The sequence below is a fragment of the Ruditapes philippinarum genome, unplaced genomic scaffold (genome assembly GCF_026571515.1).
Source record: "Ruditapes philippinarum isolate M1 unplaced genomic scaffold, ASM2657151v2 ctg2991_1_1_1_1, whole genome shotgun sequence".
NCBI lineage: Eukaryota > Metazoa > Mollusca > Bivalvia > Venerida > Veneridae > Ruditapes > Ruditapes philippinarum.
Window position 1 is genome coordinate 85851 of NW_026851640.1, and position 23547 is coordinate 109397.

The window sequence follows — 23547 nt, forward strand, 5'->3', positions numbered from 1 at the left end:
GGTATCCAGACTACTTATCAAAAACTACTGGTACAATTTCATCAAAACTTTACAGGAATGATAAGTACTTAGTCTAGTTGTGCATATCTTTGGCTTTTATGATTCAATGAATTTTGTCGGAGTTATGGCCCTTTAATTTTTCTTTTTATGTTTGTCCGGATTACTCCTCTTATAACATTGATGCAATTTTATTGAAACTTTACAGGATTGATTGTTAGCTCAAGTGATTGCGCATATATCACGAGTTTTCCGCTTGAATGATTTTTGGCCAGTTATTGCCCTTAAATGAAAAGGGTGTTAATAAAGTTTGTCCGGACTACTCCTGTTATACCACTAATGCAATTTCAATGAAACTTTACAGGATTGATTTGTAAGTCAAGTTCTTGTGCATTATGCACAAGTGTTTCGCTGGAATGATTTTTAACTGAGTTAATACCTTTGTATAAAAAGTGTGTTTTTTGTGTTGCTAGCTATACAAAAGTTTTTCTGGACTACTACTAAAAAATTACTGGTGACATTTCATTAAATTTTTGAAGAAATGAAAAAACACCATGTCTAGTTGTGCATCTCATCAACATTTTTGGTTCATTATTTTTGTCAGAGTTTTGACCCTTTTATGAATTTAATTCTGAAATTTGTCTGGACTACTTCTATAATATCACTAATGCAATTTCAAGAAACTTTACAGGATTGATCGATAGCTAAAATTCCTGTGCATATTACACAGGGTTTTAGGTTAAATGATTGTTTGCCTAGTTAAGACTACCATGAGTCGACACATGTCATCACTGATAGCCCTTGTTAAGATTCTGGAATGGACTCAAACTTGACCGAGAAAGAACATTTACACTGCTTCCAAAAGCCAATAATGCTGTTAGTTTATTTATTTTAAAAACACATTCAAATACATTAAGTTCTGCGCGTTATCGTACATCATACTGTGTTCAGACTTGCCCGGAAACCAGGTCGCTTTTTTGGGTCCAGGTCTTGTTAATTTTCCGCTTTCCGTTGTAATGAGTCACAATTCTTTGCGATATGACCATTGATACCTCATATCCGGCACTTAGTAGTTTACTATTGAGGCACATTGAGATTTTAGGGATTTTTTTATTGAATATTGCAATGTGGCCAAATTGGTCACATAATTGACCTAGTAAAATCAATGTTTTCGAATCCATTCATATCCAATTACACGAACGTTGAATATGTATGAATGCGCTACACTCGTAGATGGGAGTTTCCAGCCTCCGAGTCCAAGGTTGTTTTCCTTGTAATGGAGACTTCAACAAGATTGCAGTAGTAGTTAAACTGTTTATAATACGGTAACCATGTGCCTCTTCAATTTTAGCAGAATGTTATGCATTACGGTACGAAGTGGTTCGACTGGCACGAGCAAATAATGTCAATTGATCTGGTAAGCCTAGAATAAATTTACTTTTTTATGCCACGTTCTGGTTTTCCAAGTTGATTTCCTTATTGAGTGGTATGAGTGCAGGAGAACTGAAAGTGTGATGGGTGTCTACCTTGACCCGAGACAAGAATGGAGCCATTTTTAAAAGGGTAGGATAGTGCAGTACCCTCTGTCCTAGTTGCTCACATTTGCTACTATGCTACGGAGAGGTCAATTATAAAGTTTTAACAGAAGTCACAGTTCCACAGTCACTGATAATTGTAAATGATCACGCTTAAACAACATCAAGGGAGATAACACATCGCACGTGGAGCCAAAGATTTTGTTATTTTAAGACAAAATGTACCTGAAAATCATAATTATTATATTATTATATCAATTTCAAAGTTCTGTAAATAAAAATCCGTTTTGATTCTCCACCTCTCCACAAAGTTGTTGATAACCAGATTTGGAGCATTAAATAGAAGCTTTTACATTTGTTGACTAATGTACATAAAGCAAACTACATTGTATATTTGATTTACAAGTTTATAACATTAAAAAATCGTTTTAAATCTTTTTCAAATATTGAAAAAATGGGGTTTTCATCCTATTTTATCTTGTTGGAAAATATCATTGATCAAAGGGATCTCGCATCTCAGCTTCAACAAAAACATTGTGTCAAGAGTTGTGTGACTAAAATAGATAAATAATATGTAATGCTTACAAGTTTAAATAAGAGAGATGCATTTCGTTTACTTTCAGTAAGAAATACCAAAATCAAACCCAATAAATTAAAATTTTATACTTAAAGAAAACTAAACAATCGAGAACGGTTTACAATGTGCACAATCAGACATTTTATGAAAAACATAAAAAAATCCCTTATCTCTGTAATGTGTCGAAGTGTCAATAACAAAACCGCAAATGTTCGTTAAACCAGATCGCGTGTCTATAATAAATTTAAAATACAAGTAGGTCAATCAAAACATAGTCTTTTGTGCGCTCGTAACTTGATATCTTTAGAACGCGCCTATCTTTTACGACATAATCCTAAAATGTCAATGCATGTGATAATAAAGTTAGACAATAACGAACGTTAAAATTGTAGGAATATGGTACATTATTTTATTTAATTAGGCTGGATAGCAATATTTTGCGGTAAGATTTTTGGAATTATTTCATTATATGTAACTTAGAAATAGTGTATTCATTACGTCAAAAGAACAAATAGTTTGTATAAATACAGTCGTTTTAATGGTTTACAATGTTGTTGGGTTTTGTTTGGGAATGTGTTTTTTAAATATCCCTTCCTTGTTATCAAACATTGGAAATATAAGACATATCTTTCTTTTAATAAACTTTCTTTGTTACGTGCTTGACTTCTAAAACATTAATTAACGTCATTTAATATGATAATGATAATTTCAGGGTTTTTGATCTCTCTTATTATTTCATGATCAATAAAATAGAGTACCACAAAGGCCAATATAAACCCCAATAAAAAAATTAGGGAAGAAACCCAATCAAGAAACTTGTCTCAACATTTCTTTACCTCCCCTCCCTCCGCCGGAGGATATTGTCTTATCGTTGACCGTCCGTCATTCCTTCCGTCCGAAATTCGTTTCGTACCAGTTCTCTGCAAATACTGGCTGGAATTCAACGAAACTTTATGGGAACCCACTGGGACTGCAATGTCATATACCCGTCTCCTGTCTTGCTTCTTTTGGCTCTTGTATTTAAAATTCTTGCTGCTTTGTCTTGTTTAAGACATTGCGAACTTTTGTTTTGGTCATTTTTTTACTTATTATATAAATCTAGATGAGCATTTCTGTGTTTTACATATTTGATCTTTAGTAATCATAACAACTGTTTGAACTTCATTTGATGGATATTTATTAATTCCCTTCAGCAAAGCGGGGAGAAGATTAAAAGAAAAGCTTCCGAATGTCAGTCCGTTCGTTATCAGTCTGTCCGAAACACTTTCGTTTTCGCTCCATTATGCTGAAAATGTTTTGGAATAACTTGGCACAAGTGATCACTATAATAGGACGATGTGAAGAATAATTTGGTTGCTACCCCCAAGGTCAAGGTCTCACTTAAAGGTCAAATGTTCAAATGTCTACATAAATAAATTGGCAGAAATGATGATCAATATAAGGCGATGTGCAGAGCGCAATAATTGGGTTGCTACTACAAAGGGCAAAGTCGCACCAAACGGTCAAATGTAACATCTATTTTTCATGTCTGCTCTATAACTTATTAACAATTGAAAAGTTTTATAATTACTTGGTACAAATGATCCACTCCATGACACAATCTTCAAAGCGCAACATCTACGTTGCTCGCTCGAAGTACATCCAGGTTGCTACCCTCAAAGCCAATGTCACACTCAAAGGTCAAATGATAAAGTACAAATTTCCTGTCAGCTCCCTACTACTAAAAAGTTTTTAAAATGACTGAACAAATGATCACCATAACGACATGATGCATGAAGCGCAATGTTCATGTCGCTACCCCTAAGGTCTATGTCACACAAATAGATCAAATGATAAAAGTCAACATTTTTGTGTCTTCTTCATAACTTTTAACTTTTGATTTTTTTATTATTTTGGTACACATGATCGCCATTATCACCTACAGAGGGCAACCTACAGGTAGCTAGCTCACCCAAGATTAAGGTTATTACATAATCGACATCTCCATGTCCGATGCGGAAGGGGATTTAGCTGTCCTTTAGACTGCCTTGTTTCATTTACACTGTCTCAAAATAATCAAAAATTATTTAATTTTACTTTTGTTGTAACTTTTTTTATGTGAGATCACTGTGTTTAAAGTGACATTATGCCCACCCAAGGGTATAAATGAGAGAACAAGTGAGTGTCAAAATAAGTTTTCCTTTTGCAATAATTCCTTTAAATATAGAAATTTATTTCATATTAACAATAAACAACACAAAATTTTCGTGAATATCCATTAGAATTTACTTGTAACGTTCATTTCATAAAAAATAGGGGCAGTCTTTTTATATTTTAGACATAAAAATTGTTGAACTGTTTATCAATCACCATTTTAACTGTCAATCTTATGAAATATATAGTCAGTTCAGCTCAACTTGACTATGAAAATATGAGCATAATGTCTCTTTAAGGTTATTTAGTACTTCATTTGTTTGAAAAACATTTTAAATTTCCACCTAACTTAGATGACAAATGGTCAGTGAAAGTTTTCTAATTGGCCGTTTCATACATCTAATGGTTTTATGTGGTGTCATTCATGAAAAAAATCTATCTTTTCTATTTTGACGGTTTTTTTGTGATTGTCTGTTCATGGCTTATGCGTTAAGCCCTTTTTTGATGGAGTAGAAGATTATTTCCAGCTTTTTAGCTTTCTATGTCAAATGATAATCTGTGTGCAGGAAACCTGTGTTAATGCCTATTGTTATGAAGGCTATTTACAACTGTTTGTGACAGAATATTTCGAAGACTGCGTTGTGTGAACGTTAATCTGGCCCTATAACAGTAGGGGAAATTGCCCGTTTGGGAATTAAGAATTGGGTTTTTCCTTACTTCCTGAAAGGGAAGATTTTTATTATAATTAGTTACAACCTTCCTGTTCAGGAAGTAAAATTGATAGAGCTCACTCAAATGACCCGGTGCATAAGGATATTCATCCGATCTTAAAACTAAAAATGCCATTTTAATCTAGAAAAATATATCTAACATATTACCGTTCAGATTTTAAAAATAATTAGTAGTTTTTTTTTATTTGATATTGAAAATGTTAATAAAATCAGAGCTTCCCAATTTGGAAAAAAACTCTCAAACGGGAATATCAGATTCCAAGGTACTTCCCAATTGGGCAAACTCTTTCACAAATTATGGCGTTTAGGAGAAATAAACCATAAAAAGTTGAACTTTAGCACATACATAAAATATATAATTATCAATAAAGACCTAACTTTAAGTTACAATTTAATAGAGCTATATACATGTATCTAAAACAGCAGAAAGAGCATTATGATGCAAACAATTTTATCACATAACATCAGGTCAATAATATTGGGAGAAAGAGGCCATCAAGTAGATTGACGTCAGGAAGAAAACAACAGTCAAACCTGAAAATGAATATTATTTGCTTTTATAAGCCATGTATATGCATATGTGAAAACAACTGAAAAGCCAAAATCCAATTAATAAGATTTATATTATGTATGAGTGTTTTCAATCAAACTATCTAGTAATATACAATCATTCTATTACATTTTTTCTTCTATTGATTGCATCTGATGTTGCAAAACTCGCAAATTTTATTTAAGTATTTCACAGCATCCATTTAGGTGGCTTGATCAATTTTAATAACCTTAATATCAATGTTATCAACATGCGATACACAGCCTTAGCAATATGATACAGTATTCTTAAAAAAAATTGTGTATAAACCATTTCACCAGCCTTTCGTAATTTATCGGAAACATTCGTAGACACGCATCACGTGGGAGATTAAGTGCTTATATGTTTGACCAATGAAATACTGGTTCTCGAGTGTACATGTATTGTTTATATTTACGATAATGGCGGGTGATTCAGCGGCTGACGAGCGAGTGTTTATTGTATTAAATAAATGCTTATTCTTCTGGAAAACTCCCACAAACACTTTCATTTTGGTGTACGGACGGACATAATCCCCTTCAGTCAAAATCCCTACTTTCATTTTTTAAACTACTTTCTGATGTCAAATTTAAACATTTCATTATCAGAATCCAATGGATTATCCTCCGCATCGGTCTCAAATGTAAGCTCAAATACTGACGGCCGATTTTCGTCGTTTACCATGATTTTTTACCGATTTGTTAACTCAAATTAATGTTATAACCATTCAAGTTACGGTTTTTTTCTATTCAAAATGTAACCCGATTTCTGATTGGCTAATATTTAAATATTCTCGGGGAATACCTTGAAAACAACCAATGATTTACGACGCTACAACGTGGCGACCGGGAAGTAAAGCAAGTCTTATCTAGCCGCATATATGTGGCATGCAGGACAGGTGTAAAGTCGATATCGACTCGTTATCGTGGCGTTAGGTATTGGAGAGAACTTTTAACTGACGCATTATCGTGGCGTGAGGGGTCAATGAGTTAACTATAACGGCATATTTCTCTAAATATTTCAACTTTGTGATAAGAATCCGCCATGTAAATTTCCTTTGTTTATTTTTATGTTTCTATTATTAGTAATAGATTGTGCATGCATCCACCAGCATTTGATTGGTCAGTTGATTATATGCTCGGAATCTGATCGTAGCACTTCGCTAATTTACGTGAGAAATCGTAGTGAAATCGGCTATAGTATCCAGATGTTGCAAAGCTTCCTTTAATATATTTCGTTTGGTTCTGATAACCTGATCTTCATTTATATTCCCTCGAAGATGAGGGGGTATATTGTTTTACTTATGTCTGTAGGTCGGTCTGTCTGTCGGTCCGTCGGTAGACCACATTGTTTCCACTGATTATCTTTAAAAGATTTATCACAAAGTCTTCATATTTCATACACTGATTGGTCATAACGAGTAGATGGTCCCTTTTTATTTTGGAATCACTAGGTCAAAGGTCGAGGTCATTAGGGCATTTAATGGCAAAATGATTTCCGCTTATTATCATAATGATAACTTTTACTCAGTTTCAGGTCATGTATTAGCCATTATATTTTTTTTCCATAACTGAACACTTCCACATTCACGGCCTGTTTCTATTAATAACAAAAATACGAATGATATGAGTCAAGGGCTAGAAAGGGGGGGGGGGGCATACGTGTCATTCGACATATCTTGTTATGGTAAAAATTTGTACCACACTTAAACAATATAAATATAATATAAATTTACCAGAAGCCGTAATTGTTAAATGAGTTTCCCCGATTTGGTAGTAGCTTTGAATCTGAGTTTCCCGTTTGCAAAGTTTTGTTCCCAAATCGGAAAGCTCCGTTTTTTTCATTTTCTGCGGAAAATGACCATTTTCAATATCAATAAAAAAAGACAACTAGGGAATTCTTAAAACATCAGCACGGTAATTTTTCTAAATAAAATGGCATTTTCAGTGTTTAGGTCGGGTGAATACCAATGCACCGGCTCATTTTAGTGAACCATATAAAAAACAGTGATTTTATTTCCCGAACTGGAAGGTTGTTACTAAATATAGTAATAATCTTTGCGTTTAAGAAGTAGGAAAAAAACCCAATGCTGACTTCCCGAACGGGTAATTTCCCCTACTTTTTAATGATAGATTAATAATTATTAATCATGATATTTGTTACAAATAACAATGGCACAAATATTGCTGAAAGAGGAAATACGAAAATTAGGTATCTTACGTAATCATAACAATATTTTTGTATATGCATAGGTTCAACATTGTTGTTTTTTATTGTTCTAAAAAGAATAGAAACTACTTACTTTTTCCAGGATGTTTATAGGTTTACAGTGATTCAAGCGGAGTATGGATAAGACCGATGTTAAATCGACGGTAATAATGATTTTTTACTGTAAATATATGATAACAAGATATTTTTTTCAGAAAATCAAAATTTAATTTCTATGAAGTATAAAAGTATTATTCGGAGTTGTAATCATTAACAAAACTAGTAAGAAATTACAAACAAACATGTTCATACAGTATAAAATAAATAGTTTTCTGCTTACATTGACAACGAAACCACTGCGTTTGGTTTGCTTAAACTTTCATAACTCTACTTGTGTATTATGTATATATCGCCGTCAGGGCCAATATATAACCATATACTTCAATCGAAATATAAAGATTTCACTTGTACTGACTTTTATGTTTGTTATACCATCAAATAAGATTTATAAGATTTTTACCTCAGTTATTTCTTCTTGAAAACCAAGCGTCAATGAACATGAAATAACAACTGAAATACTAGTATCATTAGGTTAACGTATAATATTTTTGTCTAAAGTATATTTCCACATGCCGTTCTTGGATAAATTGTTGGCATTACTTAACTAATATGTTAACCACATCGAGACCCTGTGTCAAACGCTTTTGCGAGGTCTCTACCTAAAGTTATCTAAATATCTTAAGAACACATGAAAACGCATGTCTAGAGAAAAACTTCTATGAAATGATTTACTGACTGACAAAAATGTTCACCAGAATGAGACGCTGTATTGCACTAATTAATCGGGTCTAAACCAAAAGTCAAGATCACGCTTGAAGGTCATTGACTAACATTGTCCAAATGGAAACTTCTACATACATAGAGGTTGTGTCATAAAAACATTGTGATGCATTGTTGATTAAAAAATTCACGTCCCCTTCCTAATGTCAAAGCACGTGTTGAGGTACTAAGCATAAATCACCACAAATAACGTAATGTGAATATTGATCGTTTAGTCAAAATGAGAAAGATTTAACTGTAAAAACACCTTTTGTGACGTGCGAATTTTGTGACACATTTGATTGGCATTCTTGTCTTTGATCAATAGAATTATTGTATCTAAGATAAATTTCTTGTCATTATCCTTTTTGTATTATCTGTTTTTAAAGACAAAGATAAGCACGTCATCTTATAAAAATCGTCATTTTAACAATTTTCTCCAATAATTTAAACAAATTGGTCATTTTTTTTGCAAAATCAACATTTTTTTACTTTCTTTTTAATAAATGATTTCCAAAATCTTGTTGCAACTAAATATCAAGTATATTTTTTAAACTTGTTTCTGATTGGACAAAAAAACGTATTTTAACAAACATACGCTATTTATCTGTTTTAAATGTGTATTCTTACACTCCTTAAGGTTAAATCAGCAGGCCTCCAGAAGTTAACAAAAATATACCGTCTTAATAATATTTCAAAATCCTTCCTCAAAAACATTATTTAGTTGAAAGAAATCAAAATGACACTTAAAAATGTTCATAATATTATTTCAACAATTTTTCTCTGAAAATAATCTGTATTACTTTTTTTACTTTTCGGCCACTGAAAAATGACTTCTTTTATTATACCACGGAATATTTTCACCCAGTTCTTTTCCAAATACCACGCAATTGACTATACAGATCAATTTCGCGACCTGTGATCCAGAACGTAAGATGGAAACGAATAAACTGATTGGTTTTGATATTTGTAGTACATATGGCACATACATGTATGTGGCAATAAAAATTAAAATCAATTAATTATATAATAAATATGATGACAAATATATCGATTTAAACTTTAGCTTGAAATATAATTATGGCCTACTTATTGACAAAAATTGATATACGACCCTGGGCGTACCAGATACCAGGATTATTTTCGAACCACTTTTATGGCACGTGACCATGTTGAATGAATTATCCTCTCCTATATATTGGCTGTTGCATTAGTAACAGAGTAGATTATGCAAGAACCATGATATGCTGACGCTTTGTGTTATCATTCTTTCTTGAATTAAAATGTCAGTAAATATTGATTTACTCATAAAACCTAAGTACATCAGTATTTACCGTTTACTTGAAATTTTACGTAATTTATTTTTCATTTAAGCAATTGGAGGCCAGTGGCTTTAAACCAAAAATTGTTGTATCTCTAGATGTCGGAAGCACCTATTCGGGATACGCCTGGCAATGGAAAAAGGATAATGATAGTTGCAAAGACATAGTGGAAATGAACATGAATTGGGAGTATGCTCCAATCCAGGCCAGTAAACTAATCCATTTTCTATTGAGTGTTTCATTTATATTTTTGCAAGCGTAAACATTTTTTCTTGTCTCTTATAAAAGGATAAAATATTCATCAAAATTCATTTTTTTCTAATAACTAAAATAGGGTTATATGATTCAAAGCAAATTAATGCATCTAATATTTCACGACAAAAATGTGCATATACGAGAACATTACTTTAGTGTTTCATGAGAAGTTTTAATAACTTTGATGCGGAAGTTTAGATAAGAGAATTTGAAAATACTGCATAGCTAAAAATGATTGGAGACTAGATTCTTGCATGTTTATGATTACAGTTCATCATTTTAAATTGCTTCTGATATTGATGTTAAGGTCAACAAGTTGAGTATTGTTTAGTAATATAACCCCATACCATTGTCTCTATTTCAAATTAGTCGTCTACAAATTTAGAATACATGTCTTCTCATTAAAATTTACTTTACGGCCAAAATCTATAATTATTGTTATGTTGTTATCTACACATGTACAAATATTCTAAATAAAATATGTTTAAACCAAAATTTACTTTGAAATTTATATCGAGGTGACACTCATTTTGATTGATATTATGTCAACTTGAAACCGAAAGAATATTATAGAGCTATTTCTATCAGACATCAACATAAAAATTACGTGTAATTACAATTTATTTAGATTATAAAAACAAAGACTTGCATTTTGATTGAGACAAAAGTTAATTGTCCTTCAAAATGTGTTGCCATTGGATATGAAGCTGAAAGGATATTTACTGACAGAATGGCTAATATGGACGACTCTTGGTATTTCTTCAAGGAATTCAAACTACTTTTATATAAAAAGGTAAGAATGTGTGCCTTAAACATAGATCTAGTACATTTCCCTGATATCAATTAATGTTTCAATAAGAAGGCATGGGTTAATGTTTTCTTTTACTTAGATTTATATGTTGATGTCCAAACCATCTCATTATTTATACAAAAGGTGACGTAACACAGACAGACAAGTTCATTTGGAATAATGAAAAGAGCAATTGAAAAGAAAAGAGACGAATGACTTCTTAAAATGTAAAATAATAGTTTGATTGTTATATTCAGCCAATCAAAGTATAGCTACAAATGATTTAATCAATTTATTTGATAATTCATAACATCACAACGGCTTTGATGCTAACATCTTGAATGTGTTTTTATCTAAACACAATGAAAATATTTCAGAAATCAAATTATATATAAACATATTTCTTGTACTGTTGTATTCTCATTGTGTTTATAATTTCGCTTTAAAAGGTCATTACAGCCACATGTTTGGAATATGTCCATTACATGTTTTTATATTTAACAGGAATAATAATACTTTATACCTGCATACAGCGTATTTCTACATTCAAGATTTCAAAATGTTGCATCAATTTCGTGTTCTGAATAACCCGCGCACGTTATATACCAGGATTTGCAAAAAGATTCACAACTAACCCAAGACATAAGACAATTGTCCATAGATTCATGAATTTTGCATACACGGTATAATTCAAGAAAGCTTTCCTCAAATTCTCGTTTAAATACATGTATGGTATGTCCTTTTCTGCGATAAGTCAGAATCAGAGAATGACTGTACGTACACATGCTTACTTTTTCATTTTATTTGATTTCCCTGAACTTACTTTTCTTCTCCTCTCGTTTCATTTCTTTATCGCATGTTTTTCTTTGCTTTGTTTTATCTAATATTCAGGCCTACTTTCGCTTTACTCCGGCAACAGACTATTTCTTATGCTTAAACTTATGCAGAGCTTTATCTCATTTTTCGATAATACTTTGAACCAGACATTTCGAATATGTGTCAAATGCTTTCAGCTTTTCTTGTTTAAGACCTACGCAAACGTTGAATGCTTTTGAAGCTTATTATGTTAATGTTTGACAAATACTACTTATGCTAGGAATAAAATCGGGAAGTACAGTTTACGTTGTAGTTAAAACAAATGCTACACCAGTGTACGAAAGACCGGTAGGGCGATTTCAACGTCATCAAATCTTGATTTCATCTTCTTGAATTCACAATCTTAACTTTATTTGTGAATTCCCGTTTTCCACATACTGAATTCACGAATTCACGAATTTACGATTTCAACTTCGTGAATTCATGATTTCAACTTCACAAAATTCACAATTTCAACTTCATAAAATCCCGATTTTAACTTCACGAATCCACGATTTCATCTCCATGAATTCAACTTCGTGAATCACAAATTCACCTTCATGAATTCATAAATTCAACTTCGCGAATTCACGATTTCAACTTCACGATTTCACAATTTCAACTTCAAGAAATTCACGATTCTAATTTCATGAATTCACGATTTCAACTTCATGAATTCAACTTCGTGAATTTACGATTTCAACTACATGAATTCACGATTTTAACTTCATGAATTCAACTTTGTGACTTCACGATTTCAACTTCATGAAGCTGAAATTGTGAATTCGTGAGGTTAAAAACGTTAATCCATGAAGTTGTATTCGTAAATTTGCGAAGTTGAAATCGTGAGTTCGTGAAGCTGAAATCGTGAATTCACGAAGTTGAAATCGTGAATTCATGAAGTTGAAATCGTGAATTAATGAAGTTGAAAACCTTTATTCATGAAGATTATATTCGTTAATTGGTGAAGTTGAAATCGTGAATTCGTGAAGTTAAAATAGTGAATTCACAAAGTTGAAGTCGTGAATTCATGAAGTTGAAATCGTTAATTCATGAAGTTGAAATCGTGATTTCGTGAAGTTGTAATCGTGAATTCGTGAAGTTGAAATCGGGAATTCATGAATATGAAATCGGGAATTCATGAAGTAAAAAATGTCGCAACCGGTCTTTCGTTCCAGTGAAACTGATGTAAGAATCCTTTGACGGATGGCAGAGATAAAGTCATCGGAAAAAAACATGAATCCGATCCTAGAGTTTCTGATCTGCAGATACCGGTACTTAGTGCACACCACTTATAGCTTTAAAACTATCAAGCTGTGTTGTATATATTCCGCCAGCTGTGCATGGAAACATGAACAATGTAGCTTTACCACGTGACTTTTCGGGTACGTTACACGCAGATTTTACACCGATTTGGTATGTTTTCTATTAATAACTTTGCCGTTACTCATCCGATTTTGATTAGTAAAGACAGAGAGTATTCGTAATCATATCTGCTACCCACGGTAAATCAAAGTTTTGAAAACCCCTGGATGGTGTTTGAGAACATTCGAGTACAGTTTTGCTTCATTGCCGGGACCGAGGAAACGGTACCCAACCAAACAAGCGTTTTCTAGCAAGTCGTCCGTTCTTTTTCACTGTTTCTTATAAAAATGAATGGTAAGTCTTTTATATTTACTATGTCCAATGTCTCTAGTGAATGTAGTGATGTTTTAGCATATTTTCATAAAGTTACGTTGAAATGGTACGGAACACACTGCTATTTTAAAAGATGTGGTACACAACATTTTTTGTGTAATTGAAATAAATCTGATAAAGATACTAAAGTTTGCTTGTACTTATATACTTATAATGTGAGCGTTTTTTCTCATATATATTTATTTCATTTAATCCTACGTGAACCCTGATGCCTGTTTTGCAAGGTATCATTACACTTAAAACTTTCTGTGAAGAGATTTTTTAAAACAAAAGAACATTTTGATAGAATGTCGTGTCCAATTCGATCGTAAAATGTTGCACAATTAATATTTTGGCTGAAATATGTTAATATTACAGGTTATTACTGAAGAAGTGAAACAATGAAAAAGAACGGACGACTTGCTAGAAATCGCTTGTTGTATACATGAGTGTGTACCGTTCCCTCAGCGCCGGTTATGATAACTAAACTGTACTCGTATGTTTTTAAAAACCACTCAGTGATTTTTAAAACTTTGATTTACCTTGGGTAGCTGATATAATTAGGGATACTCTGTGCCCTATCTGATCAAAATCGGTTGAGTTACAGCAGTTATTAATATAAAAGCATTACCGAATCGGTGAATAATCTGCGTGTACAGTACCCGAAAAGTCAATGATATGGCCACAACAATGAACTCCTTGCAGCAGACTGATATCACAGGGAAGTTTTACATAGTTATAGACATTTTGATATTTTTTCATCTGCCATCATTTGACTACAGATAAGCTACCATGATGACCAATGGACACCTGTCGCTTGTATCACGTGTTTCATTAGCCAACAAAGCAAAGCAAGTTTCATTTACGTACAAAGTTTTACAAAAAACAAACATCGAATTATAATTTCTATATACATTTGAAAGAAACGAAACAGTATGTTTACAAATAACGATTCTGTAAAATGACAATGGTTACACGACCTGGCGCACAACACCATACAATGAATGACGTTCATGACATCGCAAAATAAATACAATATATCACAGGTGTCATTGTTTTTGGTAGTTTTCCTCCGAGTAAGCTATGTCTCTGGACCATGTTACTACGACCAGCCTTTATTTATTGAGATGTAGCAAGAAGACTTCACAGAATAGCCGTTCAATGTCTGAATAACCTCAAACATGAATATAATGTCATTTAAATATAATGGAACGTGTTTATGGTATATATGGAAAAATGGGACGACAATAATGAATGAACTTAGAAGTACAAAATTTTTTATGCGTTGCTCCAGATGCGCGTAGCCATGGTTATTTAATATGGACAGGGAATACGCGTTTAGCAGAATAATTTTATATGCCAATACTCAAACTATAGGAAAGATTTTAAGATAGCCGTACATATAATTATATTGTTAAGTTAATTGAATAATTGAACATGAACACGCAAGACTATAAGTCCTATTTATTTTGAAGCAACTCTACAATAAAGATGTGTTGTTATGATTGCAAAAATACAGAGACGTGCTCTAAGAAAATAATTAGTCATTGAATTAAAAGTATTGCTTGTGCTATATAAACCTTAAATACGGACGCAAATACAAATAATGGCAAATGGCACAAAATTATGAATGGCAAATATAATTTGATATTTATCTACCTTGAATTGGGTCAATTTACTAGGGAGGCGGAATTACCATACTTTGCTCTGTAAAAGATTATACACAATATAATTATTATCTTTCTCCATATACGTATACAACTAAGAAACAGTTGTTATTTTTCAGGATTTCAGAGAAGACATGTTAATAGACGATGTATGTGGAAGACATTTTCCTTTTTTTGAAGTCATGTCCAAGTTCATCGAAGCATTGAAAAATCACTTCCTGGATAGGATGGCCAAAAAGGGATTACACATCCGGGATATAATGTGGGTTTTAACAGTCCCAGCAATTTGGTCATATGAAGGCCGAAACTTTATGCGAAAAGCAGCGGAACATGTAGGTTTTATGTTGACGTTTTTAATGTATGGTTTGTTACATTATAGCAAAGATAGTCAAAAAAGATAAAAGCGTAGAATTTGAAACGTTAAGTAGTTAAACGATGAAAAGTAAAACATAAATTGATTACGCCTGTTTCAAACGAAATTGGTAAATGCAAGCTAACGTCCGAACACCTTTAGAAATCCTCAAGCAGATTTCAGTTTTTAAATATGAAAATGATAAAATTTAGAAAGTCTTCCATTATTATACATATAATTATTTGGCGATATTTAAGAAAAAAAATCCATGCAATGCTTTCTGCTATTCATAAAAGTCGACGTATGATCCAAAAGTTATGAGTGCTTCGTGAGGGAGAAAAATAATGAGGGGACCATTATTTAATTTTGAGAGGGGACCAGATATAATGAGGAAAGTTACATACCCGTATGGTGATTTTACATTTTATGAACGGAGGTCCATTTGAATTATGCGAAAATGATTCGTTATATAAAAAGTATAATGTAGGTTCAAAAATAAAATGTTCAATACAGTTAATTTTTATACTTCATCTGACAAAACAAGGTATGATTGTCTTAAGACTTGTTAATAATGTTTGGCCCCTTCGTCTATGTAATGAATGTTTCTGGTTTTAAAAACTTATAATGTTTAATGGTAAATCAAAAGGGCGTAAACGTATAGAAATACAAATTGTTATCTCCCCTAATGGTCGCTTTTATATATTTAAGTTATTTCATGAAACATTTGCTTATAATAAGTGCATTAAATAAAAATGTTATTAAAACCTTTAGGCTACAAAAAATGCGCTGATTTACTTTGATTATTTTAGCGCCTCTAAAACGATGCTTAATAATAATAATAATAACACCAAATTTAAATAAATATTGAAATGTATTACAAGCACAGACGATATTAAAGACGAGAAGAAACTCCAAAGAAAAATAACATCAAGTAGCAAGCTTGTACAATAAATTAATAATCCATAAATATTGTGATGTAAAGTGATACATGTTTGTAAATTTGCTCAATAAAACACAAAAAAACATTGATTTAAGTCTTTTTTTTTGAAAAAAAAAAGAATTTTCGAAACCTATATAATATTACTTCGTACAATTCGTATGTAATTCAACTCCGTAAAACGTATAAAAATATTTTTTTCTTAATCTTCTTCCTCCCTCCATTTCTAACCTGTGCTCATTTGAACAAGCTAATGAGTCATTGTGTCCGGCTTAATGGTGACGTTTCGTACGTACGTATCTAATGACTTATTTGTCATGAACGTTAACATTTTTTTTTAATTTGGTGCATAGACTCCAATAAACTCATTAAAGTATTAATAAAATAATGCCGCAATCGCTGCCGAGTCTTATATGGTTTTGAATTAAACGCATGCTTTACTGCGGATTAACACAATCTGTTTTGCAAGTTGTCAAAAAAATAAAGTGAATTTAGCTTTACACTTCGGAAACATTTTTAAATTTGTAGCCTTCTTGCAAAACTTTTAACATACATTTCAACAAATTGAAAAGCACTGTTTTTTTTCTTCTTTTTTTTTACAGAAATAATGAACAGTACAATTGGTCTGTTTTCATGTAATGGGGGTAGTTTACCGAATTAAAATCAAGTTATGTGTAAACGTTCCTCAGATGATATAATCTAAAAATAAGCTGTCTTATCCTTTTTTTTAATTATATATTTAATCTTTTTATTATATAGTGTGGCATCGATGGCGAAATGTTGGAAATTGCTCTTGAACCGGAAGTTGCTGCTGTTTACTGTTTAAACCTTCCGCTTGAAGAGAGGAAGACAATGTGGGACTTGGGGAATATTGGCCAGTCTTTTCTCGTAGCAGACCTTGGAGGTAAACATATTTGAGTAAATAACTTTTTTAAATATAGAAGAACAGCTGAAAGAATTAACTCTACATAGTTTTTTTATTTATTATTGTTACAGAAACAATATATTCCATAGACAATACAATTCAATGCGCATTTCTTTTAGCTTATTTAATCTAAATGATTCTTTGTTATGTACGAAACAAAGTGAAATAAATTGTCTATTCTTGAGAAAAAAAGTATATCTATAATCAATAGAATATCTCTATTCCTTTCGCTGAATTTAATTTTTATCCATGTGAGTAAAGTGTCTAATTTGACATAATATGTGAAAGCTTAACTGCAATATATTCAAATTCCTTTACCGATACCGCAAATGTTGCTGGCTTTTCTTTTTTTACATTGTCTCTATAAATATCAATTCAAGTTTTAAAGTCTTAATCCATAATTTGTCCATCGATTTAAGTCTTTTTTTTTGCTTTTTTCCAAAAAAAAAAGAATTTTCGAAACCTATATAATATATACTTACGTTCCATCACAATTCAGAAATGGACTTCTTCAAAATGAGATACGGCTGACAGAAGAAGCGAAAAAGAACAATTCGTATGTAATTCAACTCCGTAAAACGTATAAAAATATTTTTTTCTTAATCTTCTTCCTCCCTCCATTTCTAACCTGTGCTCATTTGAACAAGCTAATGAGTCATTGTGTCCGGCTTAATGGTGACGTTTCGTACGTACGTATCTAATGACTTATTTGTCATGAACGTTAACATTTTTTTTTAATTTGGTGCTTAGACTCCAATAAACTCATTAAAGTATTAATAAAATAATGCCGCAATCGCTGCCGAGTCTTATATGGTTTTGAATAAAACGCATGCTTTACTGCGGATTAACACAATCTGTTTTGCAAGTTGTCAAAAAAATAAAGTGAATTTAGCTTTACACTTCGGAAACATTTTTAAATTTGTAGCCTTCTTGCAAAACTTTTAACATACATTTCAACAAATTGAAAAGCACTGCTTTTTTCTGTTTTTTTTTTTTTACAGAAATAATGAACAGTACAATTGGTCTGTGTAAACGTTCCTCAGATGATATAATCTAAAAATAAGCTGTCTTATCCTTTTTTTTAATTATATATTTAATCTTTTTATTATATAGTGTGGCATCGATGGCGAAATGTTGGAAATTGCTCTTGAACCGGAAGTTGCTGCTGTTTACTGTTTAAACCTTCCGCTTGAAGAGAGGAAGACAATGTGGGACTTGGGGAATATTGGCCAGTCTTTTCTCGTAGCAGACCTTGGAGGTAAACATATTTGAGTAAATAACTTTTTTAAATATAGAAGAACAGCTGAAAGAATTAACTCTACATAGTTTTTTTTATTTATTATTGTTACAGAAACAATATATTCCATAGACAATACAATTCAATGCGCATTTCTTTTAGCTTATTTAATCTAAATGATTCTTTGTTATGTACGAAACAAAGTGAAATAAATTGTCTATTCTTGAGAAAAAAAGTATATCTATAATCAATAGAATATCTCTATTCCTTTCGCTGAATTTAATTTTTATCCATGTGAGTAAAGTGTCTAATTTGACATAATATGTGAAAGCTTAACTGCAATATATTCAAATTCCTTTACCGATACCGCAAATGTTGCTGGCTTTTCTTTTTTACATTGTCTCTATAATATCAATTCAAGTTTTAAAGTCTTAATCCATAATTTGTCCATCGATCATTTCTTTAGGTGGAACAGCAGATTTGGCAGCTATTAAAGTTAATGCTAAGGGCACTCTTGACATTATCCGTCACGCACAGGGAGCACTTATAGGTGGACAAAACATCAATAGTGCTTTTTTCCAAGCCATACATGAAAGTTTCGAGGGAGATCTATTTAAGACTGTCTTTCGAGATCCCATTGAATTATTAGAAATGGAAGATGATTTCGAGCACAAAAAGGTCAACATTGTATCAACAAAAGAACTCAAATGTTCTATCAACCTTACGGTTCCATCACAATTCAGAAATGGACTTCTTCAAAATGAGATACGGCTGACAGAAGAAGCGAAAAAGAAGGGAGGGTTACAGATAAACAGAGATAAACTGCTCTTTGATCCATCTTACATTAAAGAATATTTTTTCAAAGAAACGTGCACACGAATATCCAAAGAGATAGAAAAAATGCTGAAATTACCGGAATTAGGTAATGTAAGTATAATCGTATTGGTTGGAGGGCTTTCAGGATCGAGCGTTGTAGTATCACAAATTAAGGACCTGCTGAAGGAATCATTTCCTGAAGTTAGAGTTGTTGTGCCAACATCACCGTTTCGAGCGATTTTGACAGGGGCGGTACTGTATGGTCATAACCCAGAAATACTTAACAGTAGAAGGAGCCCAGCTACATTTGGAGTGAAAACAAATAGCCTGTTTGACGCTGCCGTCCACAAAAGCGATAAAAAATGGATACATAGTGCATCTGGAAAAGCCTATTGCAAAGATATATTCTCCGTACATGTATGGGAGGGTGAATTAATCGTTTTGAACGAAAAGCAGCCAGTAAAGAAATACTTTCCGATGGATGCAAACCAAACTGAAGTCAAATTAAAGGTGTTTATGCATTCAGCAAGGGATATCTCATTGGATGAGTCTAAAGTTTTATACACTTCAGATGATGGGTGCACAGAATTAGGCGAGATGATTGTCAAGATGCCAGATACTTCAAAAGGTACAAACAGAGAAGTTTTTGTATCTTTTGTAATAGGAGCTGAGATAGAAGTAAAAGCAATAGATGAAACAAGTAAAGAAGAATTTGAGGTGAAATTTGAGTTTTTAAATACTTTAAATCTATGTAAACAAAAGGAAGAAAATGAACTTGGCGCACAAAACATTTAATAAAAAAATCTCTTTGTTCAGTCAATACTGAAAAGGGCATTTAGGAAAACTGTATAGAGATAAATGTTACATGTGTTTATTGAAATGGAAAAAGAAAAACACGTAAAATGAATGAATTATAAACGTTATTTTCTACCAAATATGTATTCGACGGCCCTGAAAGTATGTGATGCTTGACACTTACATTTTATTGAAATATGTGCAGTGATATTTGCTGCAAAATTTAACAAAATACCAACGTAATTAGAAATTATTTCATCATTTTAATGAGCAAACATTATTGTCGACATCTTCTATCTTCATCATTTCGATTGAGGTTTACCTCAGAAATAAAGAACGCCGTAAAAGGTTTTGAAAAGACAGTGTACTGTTGGTTTTACATTTGTGAGAAATTGAGAAATTTTTTGCGTTCTCTATTGATTATCTCAACATTTGATACAACTGTTGACATATCTTCGTGAATATAAACTTTTAATTGGAAAATCTTATATGTGTAAATTAATTGATTCTATTTCATCTGTAATCATGTATAATACCTGTCTTGTCCTATCTGATCTGCCAGTGAAAACTGAACAGATCGTCAAAATTAGTTGGTAAGTGTATTATTTCTTCATATTGAATAAATATGTGTATAATTTGGATAACGCAATATAGGCCGTGTGAATTTTGTTTGTTTCTAATAGCTCATATTTTTTCGCCATTCTACAAGTCATGCATTATGTCTGTGTCATTTATGATAAAACTTGGAATATGTGTAATGATTTTGTTTTTTTTTAACCATACCTTCTTGATTTTATGTTTTTCATACTATTGTTCAAAGTCATTTGTGTTATTGAAATAATTCAAACAAAAGGTAAAGGTAAAGGCAGTCTAAATGAGCTGTCATAAAAAATCTTTACTATTACAATTTTTGTTTGTTTTAAATTTGTTAATGGATATATCAATCAGGACTTAGTTAAATACTAATTTTATCTTAACAAGTCACTTAACATTTTAAACATTTCTCGAACACGCACGTCAGTATTATCAAATTCTCTATAGACCTGCTTGTTTCAGTGGCTAAGTTCTGCTTTGCTTAAAAACTGATACAGGGAACGTTTACATTTGTAGAAAAAACAATTCATTTGCATTAATTTATACATATATGTAAAAATATTGTAATAAAGTTTTTCATGCAACGTCAGATGCAGTTTTTCAAAATTGACTGTTTTGTACATAAACTTAAGTGCTTATGCTTTTGAAAATAAAATTGATATTTTCATAATTAAATTAATTTTGCCACAAACACATTCATCATCATAAATGATAGGAGTAAGGTTGACTCAAATGTCAACTTGATGTTAAGAAGTAAGAAGGCAAATCACGGATCTAGTTCAAAACTTATATCTTGAAGGAAACTGAATAAACTTGACACAAATAAAGATTTTTTCCCCGTTCTATTAGTAATAAATAGACATGGCGAATGTCAAAAAAGTGTAAAATAAACTGTAAAAGAACACACTTCTATTATTATTGACATAATTATTGTCATGACAAAAAAAGAAAAAGATTTTAAAGAAGATTAAGATGTTGAACAACAGCAACAAGAAACAACAACAATCGGTATTATTTGAGACAGTCAACTAATCTCAACAATCCTGAAGTTTTAATAGTAAGCTAGGAAAAAAGATCAAAATTTAATGAAAAAAAATCAAATGAAAAATTAATAGCTATAGTTCAATCATCTTTATATATTTTGCACTAATTGATTTTTACTTACATCAAAGTATTAACATTGGGTTAAAGCTAAGTCATTTCCTTACACTGCTTGATACTTCTGCATTATTTCGGTTTCACAATCCACCACCCTTTGTTCAGATCTGAACAAACTCGTTATTATATTGGCACATAATACGATTCAAAAGATTTATGTTTATGCCAGTAAAATAAATAACTTACGTTATGAAGAGTTGGATCAGTATATAAGATACTGTTACCGGAAACGTTACCCCGAACAAATACTGTGATGATCCAATCATGAGATGTTGTCGACTTACGTTGGAAGGCAAGTGGTTTAAAGGCAACGACCCTTTGCCACTTGGCCACGACTGTCCCTCAGGATTCATTGATATTCCATAGTAATCAGAGACTACATAAACACCAATCACTTTCTTTAGCATACATATTTTTCTTTAGCAACTGAAGACTTCAATAGTAACAATTGCATTTCCAAAAGATTTATGGAGAAAAAAAACGTTCTAATTTATTTTAAAATAGAATAAGGAGCATTTAATTTTTCAATGCTCTAATATTTGATGTTATATTATTTCTGAATCTAAATGTACACTTACTAATACAATGTGGCAAACATTGCAGTAAAATATACCTTTCAAATAAATATTATATATATATATATTTGAATATACAAAATGAAAGTTGGCTTTGCCATCATTTTTTACAAAGACAGACTCGAGCTATAACACAGCAATTATTTATAAATAACTTAACCTACTAAATTAGCACATTCAAATAAAAAGACCTAGTAGGAAAAGGATGTGGATGTAGCTATATAGTTTCAATAATAAATATAGATCCGAATGATTTTTTTATTTCAATTATTTTTATCAACCTTTATTATAAACCTATTAAAAGGTGTCTACATTTAAAGGAACACCACTAAGGTCCAAAAAGCATCAAAACATTAAATTTTAGATTTTTACATAGATCAATAGAGATATCTAAAATATTATTGAGAAATAAACTCAGAAATAAATTTAAAATTGTACTTTTGTGTGAAAAGTGATGCAGCATGTATCGTGCCTCTTTAAGCAGTATTAAATTTTCAACACTAAAAACAACATAATCAATGATCCTGTAACAATAACACTGTGATGAAGTACAAGGATTTTTTTACATCTACACGATTTTAGAGCTTAAAAATCTGACAAAGGGAAAAATTATTCCTATGTCTTTGTTGTTAATTTGTCTAGACAATTGGCATTTCATTTCATTGGTTTATTGCTGAATGCATCTCATACACTTTCATGATTTTCTTTAATGATTTAGAAGTCAGTGATGTATAGAGGTTATTAATAAATGGAATCCAATGTTTGTATGTATCATGTTGACGATAATCATGTACAACAAAATGAGGATGTGTACTTTAGTGACAAATATATTACAACAAATATTTCTCTAACAAAGTCTACAACCTTTCTAATTAACATGAACATGTTTAGAAGAACAAACAACAGATTTGGCACATCTTATGAATAAAGTTAAATGACAGGATTTTGTTTTCTGTAGAAAATTGTATGAAAACATTTCATTTTATCATTTCATAAGTAAACATTAAACAATTTAATTTTGAGC

At 31.6% G+C, this 23547-nt stretch overlaps 2 protein-coding genes and 1 long non-coding RNA gene across 3 annotated transcripts; all 3 read left to right on the top strand.

The window, feature by feature from the left end:
- Positions 1-2436: 2436 nt before the first annotated feature.
- Positions 2437-10611, top strand: LOC132727846 (uncharacterized). The gene is made up of 3 exons (XR_009625403.1): positions 2437-2551; positions 7853-7913; positions 9943-10611. It is a non-coding gene; the product is annotated as an uncharacterized LOC132727846 (long non-coding RNA).
- A 110-nt stretch (positions 10612-10721) lies between these two features.
- On the top strand, positions 10722-18405 carry LOC132728004 (heat shock 70 kDa protein 12B-like). Its single transcript, XM_060713645.1, has 4 exons — positions 10722-10938; positions 15254-15466; positions 17183-17327; positions 18350-18405. Exons 1-4 carry the CDS (start codon positions 10876-10878, stop codon positions 18403-18405), a joined length of 477 nt encoding a protein of 158 aa, XP_060569628.1. The 5' UTR covers positions 10722-10875.
- Positions 18406-18454: 49 nt separating this feature from the next.
- On the top strand, positions 18455-21324 carry LOC132727473 (heat shock 70 kDa protein 12B-like). The gene is made up of 2 exons (XM_060713036.1): positions 18455-18606; positions 19052-21324. Exons 1-2 carry the CDS (start codon positions 18480-18482, stop codon positions 20194-20196), a joined length of 1272 nt encoding a protein of 423 aa, XP_060569019.1. The 5' UTR covers positions 18455-18479; the 3' UTR covers positions 20197-21324.
- The last annotated feature ends 2223 nt before the right edge of the window (positions 21325-23547 follow it).

Coding starts and splice junctions, on each gene's coding strand:
- LOC132728004 (XM_060713645.1), top strand. CDS start 10,876: ATGGCTAATATGGACGACTCTTGGTATTTCTTCAAGGAATTCAAACTA. Junction 15,467..17,182: donor TGCGAAAAGCAGCGGAACAT/GTAGGTTTTATG, acceptor TTTATTATATAG/TGTGGCATCGATGGCGAAAT. Junction 17,328..18,349: donor TCTCGTAGCAGACCTTGGAG/GTAAACATATTT, acceptor TTTTTTTTACAG/AAATAATGAACAGTACAATT.
- LOC132727473 (XM_060713036.1), top strand. CDS start 18,480: ATGTTGGAAATTGCTCTTGAACCGGAAGTTGCTGCTGTTTACTGTTTA. Junction 18,607..19,051: donor TCTCGTAGCAGACCTTGGAG/GTAAACATATTT, acceptor TCATTTCTTTAG/GTGGAACAGCAGATTTGGCA.